This window comes from Loa loa (genome assembly GCF_000183805.2).
Source record: "Loa loa unplaced genomic scaffold supercont3.16, whole genome shotgun sequence".
Classification (NCBI taxonomy): Eukaryota; Metazoa; Nematoda; class Chromadorea; order Rhabditida; family Onchocercidae; genus Loa; species Loa loa.
The window spans coordinates 52,552-69,083 of record NW_018108196.1 but is presented as its reverse complement, the minus strand read 5'-3'; the positions used below and the strand labels follow the sequence as shown (position 1 = coordinate 69,083).

The 16,532-nt window shown below is 33.2% G+C and overlaps 3 protein-coding genes across 3 annotated transcripts in view; 1 reads left to right on the top strand and 2 right to left on the bottom strand.

Moving 5' to 3' along the window:
- The window catches only part of LOAG_16736 (hypothetical protein), a gene marked incomplete at both ends in the record, with an annotated part of 6,623 nt that extends 2,029 nt beyond the window's left edge, over nt 1-4,594 (top strand). Inside the window, 6 exons of the mRNA XM_020449390.1 lie at nt 406-502; nt 2,147-2,325; nt 2,572-2,690; nt 3,723-3,919; nt 4,163-4,270; nt 4,457-4,594. Coding sequence (XP_020307079.1) covers nt 406-502; nt 2,147-2,325; nt 2,572-2,690; nt 3,723-3,919; nt 4,163-4,270; nt 4,457-4,594 — 838 coding nt within the window. The remainder of the gene's footprint in view (nt 1-405; nt 503-2,146; nt 2,326-2,571; nt 2,691-3,722; nt 3,920-4,162; nt 4,271-4,456) is intronic.
- Nucleotides 4,595-7,996: 3,402 nt separating this feature from the next.
- LOAG_03517 (hypothetical protein) lies at nt 7,997-8,931 on the bottom strand (the record flags this gene model as incomplete). The annotated part of the gene is made up of 3 exons (XM_003139054.1): nt 7,997-8,116; nt 8,306-8,413; nt 8,857-8,931. 3 exons carry the CDS (start codon nt 8,929-8,931, stop codon nt 7,997-7,999), a joined length of 303 nt encoding a protein of 100 aa, XP_003139102.1.
- A 4,015-nt stretch (nt 8,932-12,946) lies between these two features.
- Nucleotides 12,947-16,212, bottom strand: LOAG_03516 (MT-A70 family protein). The gene is made up of 8 exons (XM_020446342.1): nt 16,093-16,212; nt 15,846-16,002; nt 15,401-15,639; nt 14,921-15,072; nt 14,643-14,712; nt 14,352-14,526; nt 13,763-13,896; nt 12,947-13,300 (listed from the first exon to the last, which is right to left on the bottom strand). Exons 1-8 carry the CDS (start codon nt 16,191-16,193, stop codon nt 13,126-13,128), a joined length of 1,203 nt encoding a protein of 400 aa, XP_020303301.1. The 5' UTR covers nt 16,194-16,212; the 3' UTR covers nt 12,947-13,125.
- Between the last annotated feature and the right edge of the window lie 320 nt (nt 16,213-16,532).

Here is a 16,532-nt window from a genome sequence, read left to right as displayed (position 1 = left end):
GCAAATTGCGTACTTCATGTCCAGCAATTTCCTTTTTTTCTAGCCCCTCCTCATTCTTTTCTTAATGACATTTTTTTGGCCATTAAATTTAAGAGCGCCATTTATTTTCTCTAATCTTTTCTGGCGCAAAAGAGAAAAGTGTTTCACGGGTGGTCTTTTTCACTTTGTTCATTTGTAAAGGTTTTTTTTTCCTGGGTTCTTATCGATACGAGGAATTTACCCTGTAAAAGCGATCGGCTCAAAAATTAAGCACGAAGAAACTTTTTATAACCTTCGGAAGGTAAGATACTACTCAGTGATACACATATCGATTATTAAATCTTATGAATAATTCATTTTCTCCATCTACTTTCTTGCTTTGTTGTTAAAGTGCCATTATTGAAGTTTGATACGAAACTCTTACAGGCCGTGTCATATCAGCAGACAGTTACGAGTTTCACATGGTTGTGTATCAAAAATTTTGTACCGTTATGCTGAAACTGGATCTGTATCGCCTGGACAGGTTTGCGCGCTTAATTTATATATGAGAAAATCTGGAATCTGCAAGTTGGAACTAACTACATTAACTCATGTAAAAAATATGCAATAACCTATAATAGCATTTAAAAATACATTAAATAATATTGCTTTAAGCATTTAACTATACTGTATATTTCCGAACACTTCTAGATAACTAGATGCTCATAATAATATGATACCATGGTTTGCTTCTGTTCATGATTCTTGATTTCATTCCCTTTATCAAACCTCCTCGTTACTCTTTTAATGGACTTTAGCATAGTATAAGTTTATTCTTGCTTTTTCAACAATTTTGCTCTCAATATTACAAGACGATACACACTTTTCAACTTTATCCAGTGTTGACTTCATTCGGAAAAGCAAAATTTTTGATTTTTAGTAGAATTCATCTGACAATCGTTATGTGTATAATTATTTTATCCAAATGAAAAGGGTAGAGATGTTTAAGGAGGAAAAAAAAATCCCTCCGAATTCATTCTTGTAATTCAACTACGGCATTAGATGGTAAATGTGGAGAGAGGAAAGTAATGAAACTTCTTATATCGTCAGATTTTCTGGGAGATCGCGGTTTGACTACATATTCGATCTATGAGTAGAATAAAATATATTGAACCGAATGAGATGTCGCTTCTAATGTAAGTCAAAAAAGCAGAAAAATTAAAGATTGGTATTATGCAGTTTCAGTTCTGGCCTTGTGATTAGTTCTGAATGCGATAGTTACATTTACATGATAAATTTTACAAAGTATTGATTTGTCGAAGCATGCCAAACGTTGAATTGTTGGTAGCAGTTTGATGTTACCATCAAAATTATAATTTTTTTATTTATTTTACGTAAATTAGTCCACTTTGTTAAATTGTGGGACGAAACAAATTAGCAGAAGCTTTCCTATAATCTGCTGATTGGGTTGTTCGTACATGACAATGTGCTACTGAAATATTTCAACTTATTTTTCACAGATTCCCAAATTTCTCATTAAATTTGCACGATTAACACAAATTGTATATTAAAAAATTCAACAATAATTTTTTAAAAGGACTGCATCTTTTTTTTAAAACTAAGAATCTACAAAATAGTGAAAAATTAAAAGATAGCAAACGTTATTGTCATCAGTTTCTACTAATACACAGCCAGAATAATAATGCGCAATATTAAAAAAAAAATTTTCATCAAATTTCTAAAAAAAATTTCTCATTAAACAACTATTAACGCTTAAAATGTTTGATTACAGTCTCATATTCTCAAGAGATCCTTCTTATTTGAAATATTAGTCGTGTGATGATATCAATACCAGCATCAAATTCTTATTTTATTTCGTTTTTCTGTTGAATTTTTCAAAAAAATTACGTATGTTATCATTGAAATTTCCAGTATGTTTGTTAGATACCAATATATTTCTTCATTAAGTTAACGGACACTAAAAGTTAATATCTATAGCGACAATTATTTTTAATTATAATAATTATTTTTCCATGCGCATGTTTATTCATTTTATGCACTGCCGGTTTTTTGTACTTCCACGACGTATATACAATGTTTAGGATTTCTTGTAGAACTTTCACTTTCGATTTTCTAAATCCGTTCGTTTGCCACACCGAAAATGTGACAATTTTATAAAAGCTTTAAGATCGGTGGTAATCCACGATCACGCAAAACGATTCTAGCATTAGAGGAGCACATAGATCGAATTCGTCAAGATCGACCCGCTATCAATGCTCATGAAATTCGTTTGATGCTCATTGATAAAGGAATTTGTAGTCGTTCGAATGCGCCAACCATTTCTTCAATACATAAATACATGAGGTTGTTAGTTTACCAAATTTTTCAAGGAATTGCAGGAAATTTCTTATCAGTTGAACTTATCAATTCATTCCGGATAAATAACTGAAAAGGTTTTCTGTAAATATAAAATTTTTCGCAATAAAGGTACACCTTATTTTGAATTCTTCATTTGAATTTGAAGAATTTCAATTATATCTTATGGTTCATTACAAGTTTCTGTAGCTATAGAGGCTCATAAATTATTGACGATTAAAAGAGTAGATATTGCAGAGATAGGAGTATGCGAAGCGGAATCCAGACTCATCACTACTCGTCGAAAGCTTTGCTGAAACAACATAAAGTTTTCACGTTAAAACATAGTATAGATGGCATTCTCGGTACCTTTACAGGTATCAATTTTCATTCATGGTCGAATATTAGCAAAACGTTCGCAATTTTCAATCTTTTATAATTTCTTTTTTTTTTTTCTACTGAGTGACTGTGAATACTTCTACAAATCACGACAATTAGGCAACAATGGATAACATTAGAAAAATGTTATAGTCTAAGAAGAGGGTACAGAGGAATTCCACTAACATTTTTCTAAAATGTTGCTTCATATTGGTAGAAAATTAAACATATGGCAAAAGTATGTTTCATTTATTCGTTTCTTTGAACATACAAAATGACATACTTTAAGGAACTAGCAGAAACCATTTCTGTTCATTGTAATATGATTAACTTGTAATTAAAACTGTTGTATAGTATCAGTCATGATCAGTAATGCATGATCGTTTAGTTAATGATACGCTAAAACGGTTATTTTTTTTTTTTTCTTATGGACAAAAGCCACTGCAATTCTAGCAATGGAGAACAATTATTTGAAGTATACTATTTCATTCTTGCTTTCTTATCAATTATATAATTAAACTTAATTTGTAGGTCTTTAAATGCTTGGTTTGCTGCCATATATGGCCGCAGGCATTTACATAGTCAAATTTCAGGTAGTAAACCATTTGGATTTGATGCATGGAATTTTCCAAGAGAATTTTGATCACTTATTTTCTTCTTCCAAAAGCTATCTGATATAATATCCAAACCTCTGCTACTCATTGAATATTAAATTTCGTTTTAAATTAAATCAAGATCGAAGCCTATTCTGATGCTTTTGTATTGCAAATCTCTAGGAGTTAGGGATTTTTCTCTAGGAGGCATAAAAAACTTTTAGATTTCCTATTCATTTCTTATTCAATCATATCACTTGTCTAACACTTATCGTTCCTCGTTAGCAAAGTTACCGAAATAGTTTTCTGAAGAAGACAGAAATATTTTTGTTATGTACTGTATAAATTTCTCACTTCCTTCTAACAGACGAATAATAATAACAACGTTAGAAAGCATTTCTGCTTCACTGAATTGATTGATAGCACTTAATACTACAGGAAAATGCAATAGTACTGGACAGTTACTCCCAGAATATCAAACAGAAATGGTTGGTAGGACTCGTAGAAATAGAACAAGTTTCACGCAGGAACAGCTAGAGGTATTGGAAGCAGCTTTCAAAGCGAATACCTATCCGGATCAGGAATTGCGTGAGCGTCTTGCTGCAGCAACCAAATTGGATGAGGGTAAAATACAGGTTATTCGAAGTTCTCTTTTCTATATTTCACATGATTGCATATCTTTAATTTCTTCAGTTATTTTTGCCTTTTAAACAGATTTTAAAATCGGAAACTCCCAAGGGTAATGTCCGACCGTACTTTTGCTTCGTGCAACCAAAAATTATATTCGTTTACATCCCATAATTTTGTTCACCAAGAGACATTTTTATAGTTGATCTAATTTTTTTTATAATGTTCATATTTTGATTGGAATTTTATAGGTTTGGTTTAGCAATCGTCGAGCTCGATGCCGGAAATCTCTAGCAACATCAACATTTAATCCATTCTTGTTTCATCCAAATTCTTCTGCGCCATATTTTCAAGAAATGGTAAAATAATTTTCAATAAAAAATTCTAATTTAAATTTTTTTGCAATTTACCGCTGCAAAATTTTTTTTAATTGGCAAATTTTGCAATCAAAATCTTAGAGGATTCCAAAATATTCTTAAATAATGTAATATCAAAAACTGGAGATGAGCACGTATTTGTCAAAAAGATTTGAAATTTAATTTCAGGACATCATAGCATCGTCAAGAACTGATATTGATACATCCTTTTTATTAAATCCATATACAACTGCAGCCGCTGTTGCCGACATACACTCAATAAACTTTGCAGATTTACCATCACTGTTGTTTCCAGCAAGCGTCTAAACTCGTTAAGCGATAGTTCAAAATATTGTATTCACTAAAAAAGGCAAGAGACAAATTGTTTGTAACTATTTCTAGGTTCACTGATTTATACTATAAATCTGTGATTTATTCTGTGTTCTGCTCCATTAGCCACAGATAAATTTGAATTGGCTTTTGATATTAGTGAATTCATACGACAGTACAAAAATAAATGCTAGAAGTACTTGTACGATACAGTGCCGAATTGCGTATTTTCGGAACATTTCCAATGTTCGACTTTTACTTTTTTTATATTTTCCTGAAGGAAATGTTAAAAATGAATAAGAAAAAGTACAACTCTCTAACTATCAATCAGCAAGTGAAAAATACTTCATCCGCAACACTTTAATAACTGGAATCCAAGAAGAGTGTCCTTCAAGCAAGAATTCATGAAGGAACGACCCGGCAAAAATTATTATTTCTTGATGCTATCTTTAGCAAATTTCAAAATAATAAATAGAAATTTGAGACGCCAACAGAAAATTCGAATCTATTCACTGTACAAGTTTCGAACTGAAATTAGGAAATTTCGTGAAATTTTTGTAAGAAATTTTGTAAACTGGCAAATTGTCACCAGAGAAAAGTCAAAGGCTAGATTTGCACCGAGACTGGTTATTGAAATCAAAAAATAGAACGAACTACCATCCATTCATAATACTTCAAAAGAAAGCCACATCAATGACCACTAAGAAATGTCCACTAGTGCTAAAATGTCTACTCTTGGGAAGTGTTTTTTCTTCATTTTTCCGAGTAAAGTAAGCTATTTTTGAAAATTACAGGATTAATTATGTTAATGCCGATCCAAATCCAACAAATGGAAGATACAGAAAGCGTCAGCTATAAATACTCAAATATATCTTCGTCTTTTCCCATGCTACTCATATAATTAATAACTGAAGGGTACATTTCAAGCAAATTTGAGCATGCATATTAGAATGAGCATTGCTAAAAGAAATATCAAGAGAGGTATTGAAAAAGCAAAGTGATAATGCCCTACTGATATGATCATAAATTGCTATCAGCCGATCTACACATCAGTTGAAGAGAGATGCGTGTTAAGATGAGAGACAGAAAAATGTTGAATGTGAATTTGAAACCTGATTCAAATATCACTAAGGTGAATGGTTGGTAATTGAAAGGTTTTAAGAGAGGGCTTATAAAAAGATGCATAGAACTGATGCTGATACTGCTTTCCTCCAACCTTTTTTCAGTAGTCTACATGTTTTACAGTAAGCAGCTCAGTGTATCAGTCATTCACTCTGACATGGTTTACATTTGAACTTTGTGAAGTTACCTTATTCAATAGCCTAGTACATAGTCATTAATTTATTACATGTTTTTTTGTTTGTTTTTGTCTTTTCAACCTGATCCGAGCAGTAATTAGTCTAATTAGTGTAGAAGAGGGATGATAGCATGTAATCTTCAGATGCTAACAGTGAAAATCGTCATTTTAATGTTATCGGGAAAATATGTACCACTCAGAAAAATATCCAAGCGAGCTACAGTCACTTTCTAGTGGACATAATTATATTTGTATGTCCTTTATGATTACGAGTCCCAGGGTAGCTCCATTAGCTCTTCTCACGGTACTTCTTAGTGGTATGAATAATGAAACTAATAGATTCCTTGGATCAAATATAATATGATCGAGAAGGTAAGTATAAAACCAAATCTATATGGTTAATTTGACATTTTATGATAAATTTCTTCTCGATGTTTTTGAAAAAGACCCTGAGAAATGAATTGAAATGAAATCAAAATAAATCATCAAATCTTCCCTGTAATATTGCTTTAGACGGTCAAAACTGATGAGACAATCTTACCCTATAACAAAAAAACTGATATTATATGCAGATGACTGCGAAATAGTCTCTATTAATCGAGTGATCGAAGTCTTGATTTCTCGATTTTTTGAGGATATGACTAAATTTTGCTTGATTACAGTAAATTGAATAATTGTTCCAAGAATACAATGATCAGTATGTTTGGAAATAAATTAACATATTCACAACATATTGATTGAATGGCGTAACGTCGAAATTCAGGCACATCCGAATCCCCAGAAAAATTCATATCACTCTACAAAAGATTACAATATGCTGTGATAACCAGCATGTTTGATAATAAATTAGCATGCTTATATTAGATATGAATGATCGAAAGTAATTAAAATGTATTAGTTTGCAATAATTTCTTATTTTTACCAGCCAATCGTTATTTTTTGAATTACTTCTTCAAAAATAAGTGAAAACTCATTACTGTGTAGTAGATTTTCAATTCCTACAAGTTCCACTTAAATCCGCAGTGCTTACAAAATCTGAACTATTGGACATTTTGAGGTCCGTATGGAGCAAGAAAACAGATTGGCAGTCAAGTTCATGACTGGGACTCAATGTCCACTTGGTTCACTATTATCATGACCAATATTATCTTAAATAACGGCATTAGCAGAGATCGAATTAAATTTGTGTAAAATCAACCGCCTAGTCTCCTCGAATACTCTGATCAGAGACGGTGAAGAAGGAAGAGGCGGAAAAAATGAAAGGGAAGTGATTTCTGAAGACTACTCCTTCCTCATCTCTCATCTTTGGTGCTTTTCTTCCCTTCTTCTCATTTTATATTATATCCATATTTTCGATTGATAAATTAGTTCAAATTGCTTCTACCGTTCATTTCAGTATCGATAGTACAGCATTTATGTGAATAATTCTACCGTTATTCCACGTGTATTCTACAACATTCAAACGTATAACCAATATTGTTATGAATTTCAATCATAAATTCAACTTCCGGTCAAATTTAAGTATAATTCTGTAGTAAGCGACAATTTACTGCTTGCGCGACGAAATGGAACAACTGCCTCCCACACTGAGACATAGAACAGAAATATCAGTGTCACAACCGACTTGACCGACATTTTTATCAACCGCATTGTCAGTACGAACTCCCTTGACTAGTCACTCTGTTGTGCATCAAAGACGATTCTGTTGTCGTCTGACTGCAACCACTTCATGCTGTCTGCACTACTAATACAACAATGTTCGGGCGAAGGTGCAATTAGCCAGTGATGAACCCATGTAAAGATTGATAGGAATTGCCGTCGTACGCTTTGGGCTATGAACGAGTACTGGGTCCTGAGGCCTCAGTTGTATCCTGGTGCGATGTTTAAGAGTGTGGGGACGTTAAGGTTAGTTGGGTTTATTGGTTCATGTTGTGCGGAGGAGAGGGGAGGGTATGGTGAAGTCAGTGTGGTGGGCTAGTGACTATAACCGTTTGCAATAATTTGGTGGTATTTTAGGCAATGCTTACTTCGGGTGGAATGTAGTGGTCAGTGACTGTGCACTTTCACCTATGCAAAATACGTGGATAAATTCGGAAAAGCGTCTACGAGTGTTTCATGTGACTAGCTACACCACAGACGGGTACATGGGACTCAGAAGTTGCAAAATGAGGACACGTTTGCATTCCAGGCTGGTTGGGTGATTCATGTAACAAGCCTTGGGGCTAAATCAGTGAGATGAATCAGTTGATTATATAATTTCGGGGAAATCAGGATTAACGCCATGATTTACAGTTTTATTCCTTCTGTTTTGAGTGACAAATTAACAAGTTAAATTATCATATTTAGGAAAACTGGATAGTCTTATATTTCTTGTTCTTTAGGATGTTTTTCGGCTTTCTGTTCTGTATTACTTCTCGTCTTGCAGGGCGTCGTGACACCACGTGGTGTCCTTCCAAATTCCCTTTGTCTGTACCACGAACATGTCTAGCATGCATAATGCTATCTGTTTTCAGCAACAGCTAAAATTGAAGTTTCAAGTTATTTGCTCACTTCAAATAATCATTGAAATCTTTCGGAACTTGAACTAATTAAGGAAAAATCTCAAAATTTATCAAAACTATCCGTTACTTTGTCAATTCAGTTCAACTGAAATTTGAGTTTTAAAGTTTTGCCATTTTAAATGTACAATTTCAACAAATTGATTCTCTTTGGTCCTTTAACAAATTTAAGTTGTCTGTGTATGCATAAGGAACACAGATTCTCTTCTCAAGCTAATTATCAATGGTACTCAATAAGTCGGTTGATGAAATTGAAAGATTTTAGTATGCAGTAGCGGAGAAAACATTGCTCGTGTAAATCATGTGTTCTGCATGATGTGTTCTGAATTAAATGAACTCATTTGGCTATTCAACTAGTTAAGATCTGATTTGAAAAATTAGTAAATGATGGCAGATTAGCTCACCTCATCACCATTAATTTCGAGAATACCGTAGCAACCAAGCGAAGTGAAAAGCAGAAGAACTATGAACGAGAACATCGCTTTCATGATTCTTTCTGGAAATGTTAATTATAAATTAAATTCGTGAAATATAAACGCGGATGCTTGAGATGAAAATAAAAACATAAAACTGAAGATTTTTTAAAGGAGTTATTTCGTCAATCACAGAGCTAACATTTTGGACTGATAAAAAGGAATATATATGAAGATATATCACCTATAGCTTGCGAACTGATTAATCCCAGTATTTTTTAATGAAGAGTAAGCTCTTGGAAATTGTTTAGGTCAGTAGGTTAGAAAGGTTTACGTGTTATCATGCCTACAAGAAAAGAATTGTTCTCTTTGTACAGAACTACGGAACTTTTGGAATTTAAATTTCAGGGATATAAGGCTGATCATCAGTCAAACAAAGTGCGCAGTATGGTGGTGTGGTGATGGTATGTGGGAGGGAATTCATAGTAACTGGGAAAGGAGGTCATACGGTTGACTTGACACTATTGGCGTTGCCTTTTTGCTCCTTCCCCTCATCTGTTCAAATTTTTAAAACCGCTCAGCAAATTCCCGTATAGTCTCAGGTGATTAACTGAATAGGTTTTAAATTCATCTCTCATAACACTGTGCATACTGCTGGAAATGTCAGACGCAGGCGTAAACGATTTTAACCTATAATTGGTTGCGAATAAGCTATGAACGACCACGAGTCTGAAAATTGGTATTTTCATCTTTTTGAAAAGAGGAAATTAATCCTGAAGATCTTACTGCTTTCGTTTCAGAATGCATGCTTGTCGTCTCAAATTAGTTTGTCTCCAACCTCAGCAGTAAATAATTTTTGTCAGATATTTTTAACTTTCCACTATAAGGTTTAATAAAATTGCAATATGCTGTTGTTTTGTTCAAGTACATTATTAACTTCACTTACAAATTACAAATTAGCATTAGTATTAAACATTCTCCAAAGTTGCATCTTGTCGCAGCAATTCTGTCTTGTCGTGAGCATTGCCTTTATTTTGTGCTGCGTTTATTGATAATACTTCCGTAGAAAAATTATTACTACAGAATCAGCTATCCTAATTTTTATCTCCCGTATTGCGTCCAAAAGGCGCTACCTCATTTGAAAACATTGGAATCGATATGTGCTCCATTACTTTTTCGCTGTCGTTGTTGGCTTGGTAAAATACAAATCGAAGTTGGAGAAGTAGAGAATCCGATGCATTGCGAAGATTTCCTCGCAAACCACCGGATTTTCTACCCATGTAAGATTTTTTCTGGTTTTTAATTCACCATCTTTTCATTTTATTGCATTTGTAATAATATTTTATTCGTGATTCTGATATATTGTTTTAATGTAAATAGTTGAGAAGAAAACTTCATTCTTTCGATTTCTACGTTGCCCATTCGTATAGTATAACTAATACAGAGTATTGCAGTGTAGAGAAAGAAGGAAAATGAAACAAACCATCAAGTGTTTCCTTATAGTTTCAGCGTTATCGAGATATGCTTCCATGGAATCTTCATCCCAGTTATTTGACGAATTAGCCCAGATAAATTACGCTGGATTCATTCATTGTTTTTAAATTTCTGGGATCACTTTAATAAGATTACAGGTCTCCTGAATAACAATGTTTGATTTGACTATCTTTTTCTCTACCCCAGTGATTTACAACATTATTTCGACAGACATGAATTTTCTGTTTCAGTTTCACAGTTCAAATTTCGTTTTACGTTTGAGTTTGGTTTCGAAAAATAATTTCATCCACATCATATATTTTAATTTTGAGTCAGGCATAAAAATCGGGGTCCCTAGCTTAGATAAGCAGCTTTTTTTCAGCCCACGTTTTATTTTGCCAGAATCTAACACTTTTTGCAACATTCTCGTCGCTTTTCATGATTTATGAACTGTGATTCAGAACAGCAGAGGAGAATCATGGCGAGATCAGATATGCGATCTTTTTTTCAGTAAAAAATAACTCCGAGTGATACTGATCTCCGATTCCCGGAGGACTTTCTTGTCAAATACTTAATTTTGTAAATATGATGCAGTATAACTTGGCGAAAATGTCGAATGACTGGTAAAACTAAACGGTCAGATAATTTGAACAGCCATCGTGTCGCGATATTCCAATAGAACAAGTCTGTCACTGTAGAAATTTGCATTAATCAACATTATATGCTGAAAGCTTTAACTTCTATTTCAGTGTTATTTTTAGTATTCATGAACTAAAGTTTTTTGAACCGCACAGAACAACTGAATATAATTGAAATTTCGCAAGAACACGTATAGAAACTATCTATTGCCAATTATTACCACTTTTTGTCACTTAATTAATTATTAATGGTTTGATATTTACGATAATAATAATTGTTATTATTATCACTATCGTCTTTGTCATTATCACTATTATCATTTTATTACTATTACTGTTACCATTATATTGTTATTATCACTATTATTATTATTATCAATAGGAAATTATGAAAAATAATATACTGCAGTTTGCGTCAGAAAACACTGAAAAACGGTAATCGGAAGATCAATTTTTCAGTGTCAATCAGTCGCAATTAGGGCAGGATACGGCATCTTTCTCGAGGAAATGACAGTCCATAATAATATGTGTGTTTATTTACCCATCCATTTTAAATTATAAACTAAAGTTCTTCCATCTCATTTTTCCTTTTGATTTTTTTTTTTTGAAACGTTTCAAATGAATTCAAGTACAGAGTTTCGAAAAAACTGTGAGAGATCTTTATGATATATTCTGGCAGCAGGATTTTTTTGCTCAAGAAATAATGCTAACTGTGAAGCAGTTACTTCAAACAATTCTCGTTGCGGTATGGGTCCTTGTTGTTCAGTCAACTGCAGCAAAAAGTAGCCAATTAATTAGTCAGCTTATTGCATTAGTTTAGAAATTTCTAATTATAGAAAATCCAACATCGCCTTGTGAAGTGTTGGGCATTGGTTAGTAAAGGAATTACTTAATTCACCTCCTGTAAATAATATAGTTAGAAATAAGCTGACCATAATAATGGTAAATTGATACAACCATGAAGTCATTTTCACAACATTTGCACAGCTCCACTGAAGTCCGAAAGAATTTGCATTGAAACTTCCGATTCTACCAGAATTTGGTCTTAAAAAAATTAGAAATGCAATCAACAAAACTCGATGGTCGACCACGTCGAGAAATTAATGTCATTTATTTGCAAAACTATTTAAATAAGTTCCCATGGAAAGGTTGGAAATGGGCCAGGAAACATAATTGAAAAGTATGGAGCCTACTACCCATTTTCCCCTCTGATTTTCCTGTAATCAAGAAATGTTCGTTTTCTTTCTTCTGCGGAAGTCTGGCAATTCATTAATTATTTCTATCATATGATTGCAAAAGGAACAGAAGCACTTAATTAAAACTTTTGTAGCAAACTAATGCAGAGTAAAAAGCAGTAAACAAAAAATATTTCGATATGTAAATTTATTTTTATTAAATATGCCATTAACAGTTAGAGCTACTTTCAGAAAGAAGTAATCTAGTGAAGAGTTGAAGAAATTTTATGGTACCAATTAAAATGACTAATTCATCGTACATTATAAATACTTTGTGATTCGGATCTGATGAAAGCATGTGCAGAAGGATGTGGATATTTCTGGAATATATAAGTATGTTTATGGGATATCCTTTATTCAATATGTTAATTATATATATTTCAAAAACTAACAAAAGAACTAAAATAATGTTATTTGGATCAGTAGCATCAAAGATTCATTTGAAATTGAAGAGTGATGTAGTGACTGGGAGCAGACTGATGATAATAGATCGGCAGAACAAATAGAACTTTGCAACGCACGCAGTATGTTCTAAACATAATGCGTTTAGCACAAGGATTGCATTGGATTATATTAGATCCCTGTTCTACAGAGATCTTTCCTCATGCGCTGTTGAATTTCCCTCATTTGATTTCTTTTCTGAATATACTAAGAATATTTAAATTTTTGTAGAAAGCATTGTGTTACTTTTCCACCAAGATTATTTGCTAAATGAATGCAAATTGATTGTACGATCTATCTTGTAATTTTAACTGAGATAAATGTTTTATCCTCAGTAAACTGAGATTTTTAGATTTTGCATAAATCCTATCAAATCAACTGACGATTCGCGGTCCGTTTTGATATCTTCTTATTTGAACATACACCGTGCTAATTTCAAATAGTAAAATTAAATTCTTAATTTAATCGTATATTCAAATAAAATATCGCTTATTTTGCAGTTTAGCCGCTTCAAATCCAACAGTTGTTGTTCGTGGTAATAAATATCTGCCGTACAGTTCTAACTGTTCTGCTGACTCTTCAAGAATTCCAAGCACTTGTAACACTGGAAGCAGTGGTGGTTTTCTTGAATGGATTACGGATGGAGTGCTAAAAAAAATTTAGATTGACGAATAAGATATTTATTAAATAAAACCAATGGCTGAAAAATTCTTTCAGTATGACAGCCCGATAATGGTGAATTCGAAATTTCGTTAATAATAAATCTGTTAGGAAGACACCACTTCTTCCCCCACCGGTTTTCCAGCTCAGCTGATGCTATGTCAAAAATAGCATCAAAAGAAGTCAGGTGCACCAAAAGATCAGCAAGGTGTTCCACCTTGCTGATCGGAGTTATATTCCATGCAAAACAGGATATAACCTTCTAAACTGACTTAGGAGATCAAACATCCAGCTAATCCGTTATTCCTGAATTTTTCCTTGCATATTTGAACAATGCAAGCCAGTATGTCCGCTATTTTTAAAAGTTTTTGGGAATATTTCTTGACATACCTTAATAATATGCTAATCTTTGCTAAAAGTGCAATTTTGTGGATACTCAAAAACACATGCCTGATTAGGACAAATTCGTCGACGATGTTCACATAATATTTGCGAGCAGCACTATTAGAAGCGAACACAATGTTTTCAAAAGGTTGCTTATGTTGGCTATTCAGGCTATAAACGGGTTCACCATTGTTTGTTACCTTAAAGCTTTTAAAACATGCAAATCATAGTAAAGTAATTACTACGATCGTAGTATCGTAGTAAAGTAATTACTAAGTCTTTGTAAGAAAAAGAACCAGTAACTGTACTTTAACATGTCAAAAGATGCGCTAAGTATTTTAAGTCTGACTATAAACAGAAAATGCAATATTGCCTACTACATCTTTCACTCAGGCATTAGTTGGAAAGAGAAGCAAATTTTAAACCTGAAGTGACGAAAAAAATTAACGCCTAGTCTGAAAGGAATTCAATTCAGTTTTATAAAAACTGGTTTATATAAGTAAAAATTTTAAGTCTAATTTAAGTCTGTGATCCAATTAAGTATGATTTAAATATACTCCTTAAAAAATCGATAAAAATGTAAGTTCACTCCAAAAAGAGCCTTCCACCAAATCTAAAGACACGAAATGTGGAAGGTAATGACAATAAAATTAACTTTAAGCCACCGCCAAGTTGCAATTTTTTCGAGACCAAAATATTCGATCATATCATCGACAAATTTTAAATGTTTCGCATTGTTTGTAACCCATGTTGCGAACAATCCTGATTCCGTTAAAAGTTCCGGTACATATAAATCCAACATCCACGTTTGGTCTCCATAAGTTGGGTAACTGCAATATCAGCATCAAAATTTCCATCAGAGGTTGTTTTTGTTATTGAAGTTTTTTCCTCATTTTTTAACTTCGAGATTTTGGGAATGCATAACTTTAGGATTATTTTCACTTACACAATTTTTCTTTTAACAGATTTATTCTCCCAAGGTGGATCCAATAATATGAAATCAAACCGTTTCCCATCTGAAATGAACTTCTCTTAGTTGACTGTAGAGTATTTGGAATCGATCACTTTCAACAAAGGTCTTTAAAAGAATTTCCCTTATCAGCAAAAGTCATTAAAATGTTACGCTAGAGAAAGGAGATGATTTTCAGAAATAAAACAAGAAAATCTTCCATTTTGTGCAAACGCTGAATAAAATAAAATAAATCGCTCGTCAAATAAACTCACGTTTGATCAGTGCTCTTGACAAACATACATCGTTAACGATGAAGGAAGAGAATGGAGGTAAGATGAATTTTTCACCTTTGCATTCGGCTGTGATAACTTTTGGTCCAGCATTTATCCACATTATGAGTTCGTTTGAAATATCATCAATGTTTCTAAATAAATGAATGTGAAGGAACGAAGTGTTGGGTTGGGAAAGTGTTGGGAAATATAGAACAGAGTAGATGTGCCGGAACAATTTATGATGAGTAATGAATGCTACAAAGACTAGGTTAATTTTACATAAAAACTGTGGCAAAATCAAAGCTATATCTTGAAGCTATACTTAGAAGTATCAGTGATATTACGGATGACACAAATTACTTCAAAAATGTTTTAAACACTAAAATAAACAGCAAACATTCGGGAAGAAGTTTTTTAGAAACGGAAAATACAATTGCAAATTGTCAAACATAAAACCGAAAAGGAAGTCATCGGAATTACCTTTTTTCTTGATTTAAACATATTTCTTTGATGCTTTGCTTTGCAATGTACTGTTGCCTCGTGTAACGAGATAATGGACAAGGCACTAAAGCAACAGTAAGAGCTAACTGTCGTGCTACACAATTATTAAAGTTTGATGAAGTTTCAATAGAAGAACATGGTAGTGACTCGTACTGATTTCTGTTAAATGCCTCCATCGCAACTGCCTTTTCCAGTATCTTCTTTAAAACAAGGCTGGCCTGAATAAAATTAGAAACGAAACTAAACGAAGAAACAATACAGGAAATAATATAAAATTAAGCAAGTAACGCGAATACTTCAGAAAGAGAATGAAGCCTGCTTCTAGCGAACTGTGCCAACTGTTCCTCGAATAATCTCGTGAAGTAATGGTAAAGGAAATACAACAGAGAGAGCTATATCGAAAACGAGAAAAACAAAAATTTACGTCGTGTAAATTACAAGTGATATTCGAGGATATGCTACGTCTTCGTCTCCGTTTTGGCTTATTTTTCCTTGTGACAGGATCCTTATCAAATATTACAGCAGCCTGCGAATCCATTCTAAATGGCGATTCTATTGCGTAGAATTTTCGGTTTGGCACACTGAAATGTTCTCCAAATGAAGAAAGAAAATACAGTCCAAAAACAACATCCATCTATTATTCCTGTCTATAAATCTCAACCGAAATTCACCTGCCACTCGCATAAATGGCATCGTAATACGCAATTTCATCCAGTACTGCCAAATCAGCACTTCGTACCCGGATTATCTTCTGAACAGCCGACTCCGTCATCAAAAAGAGGACTCTGCAAAGTTTCACATACAACCCATTCTTCCCATAAATTTTGGTGCAATCAGTTGTCACGAAACTTTCATTTGAACTAGAACACCTATGGTAAAGTTATATTATCAGTAAGATTTGCATCCAAAAACTGAATAATATTCATGGAATATCTGTGCCTAAAATGAGAATACTCAAATATTCGATATGCTCATAGTTAGCAAATGAGTTCAATAGTAACAAGAAGGAAATATCCATGGAATACTGCAAACAGTATGAAAAATGAGTGGATGGACGCCATACAAGCTGAATGACAGAAGGCTGGCAATATGCACAAACAATTCATCCTTT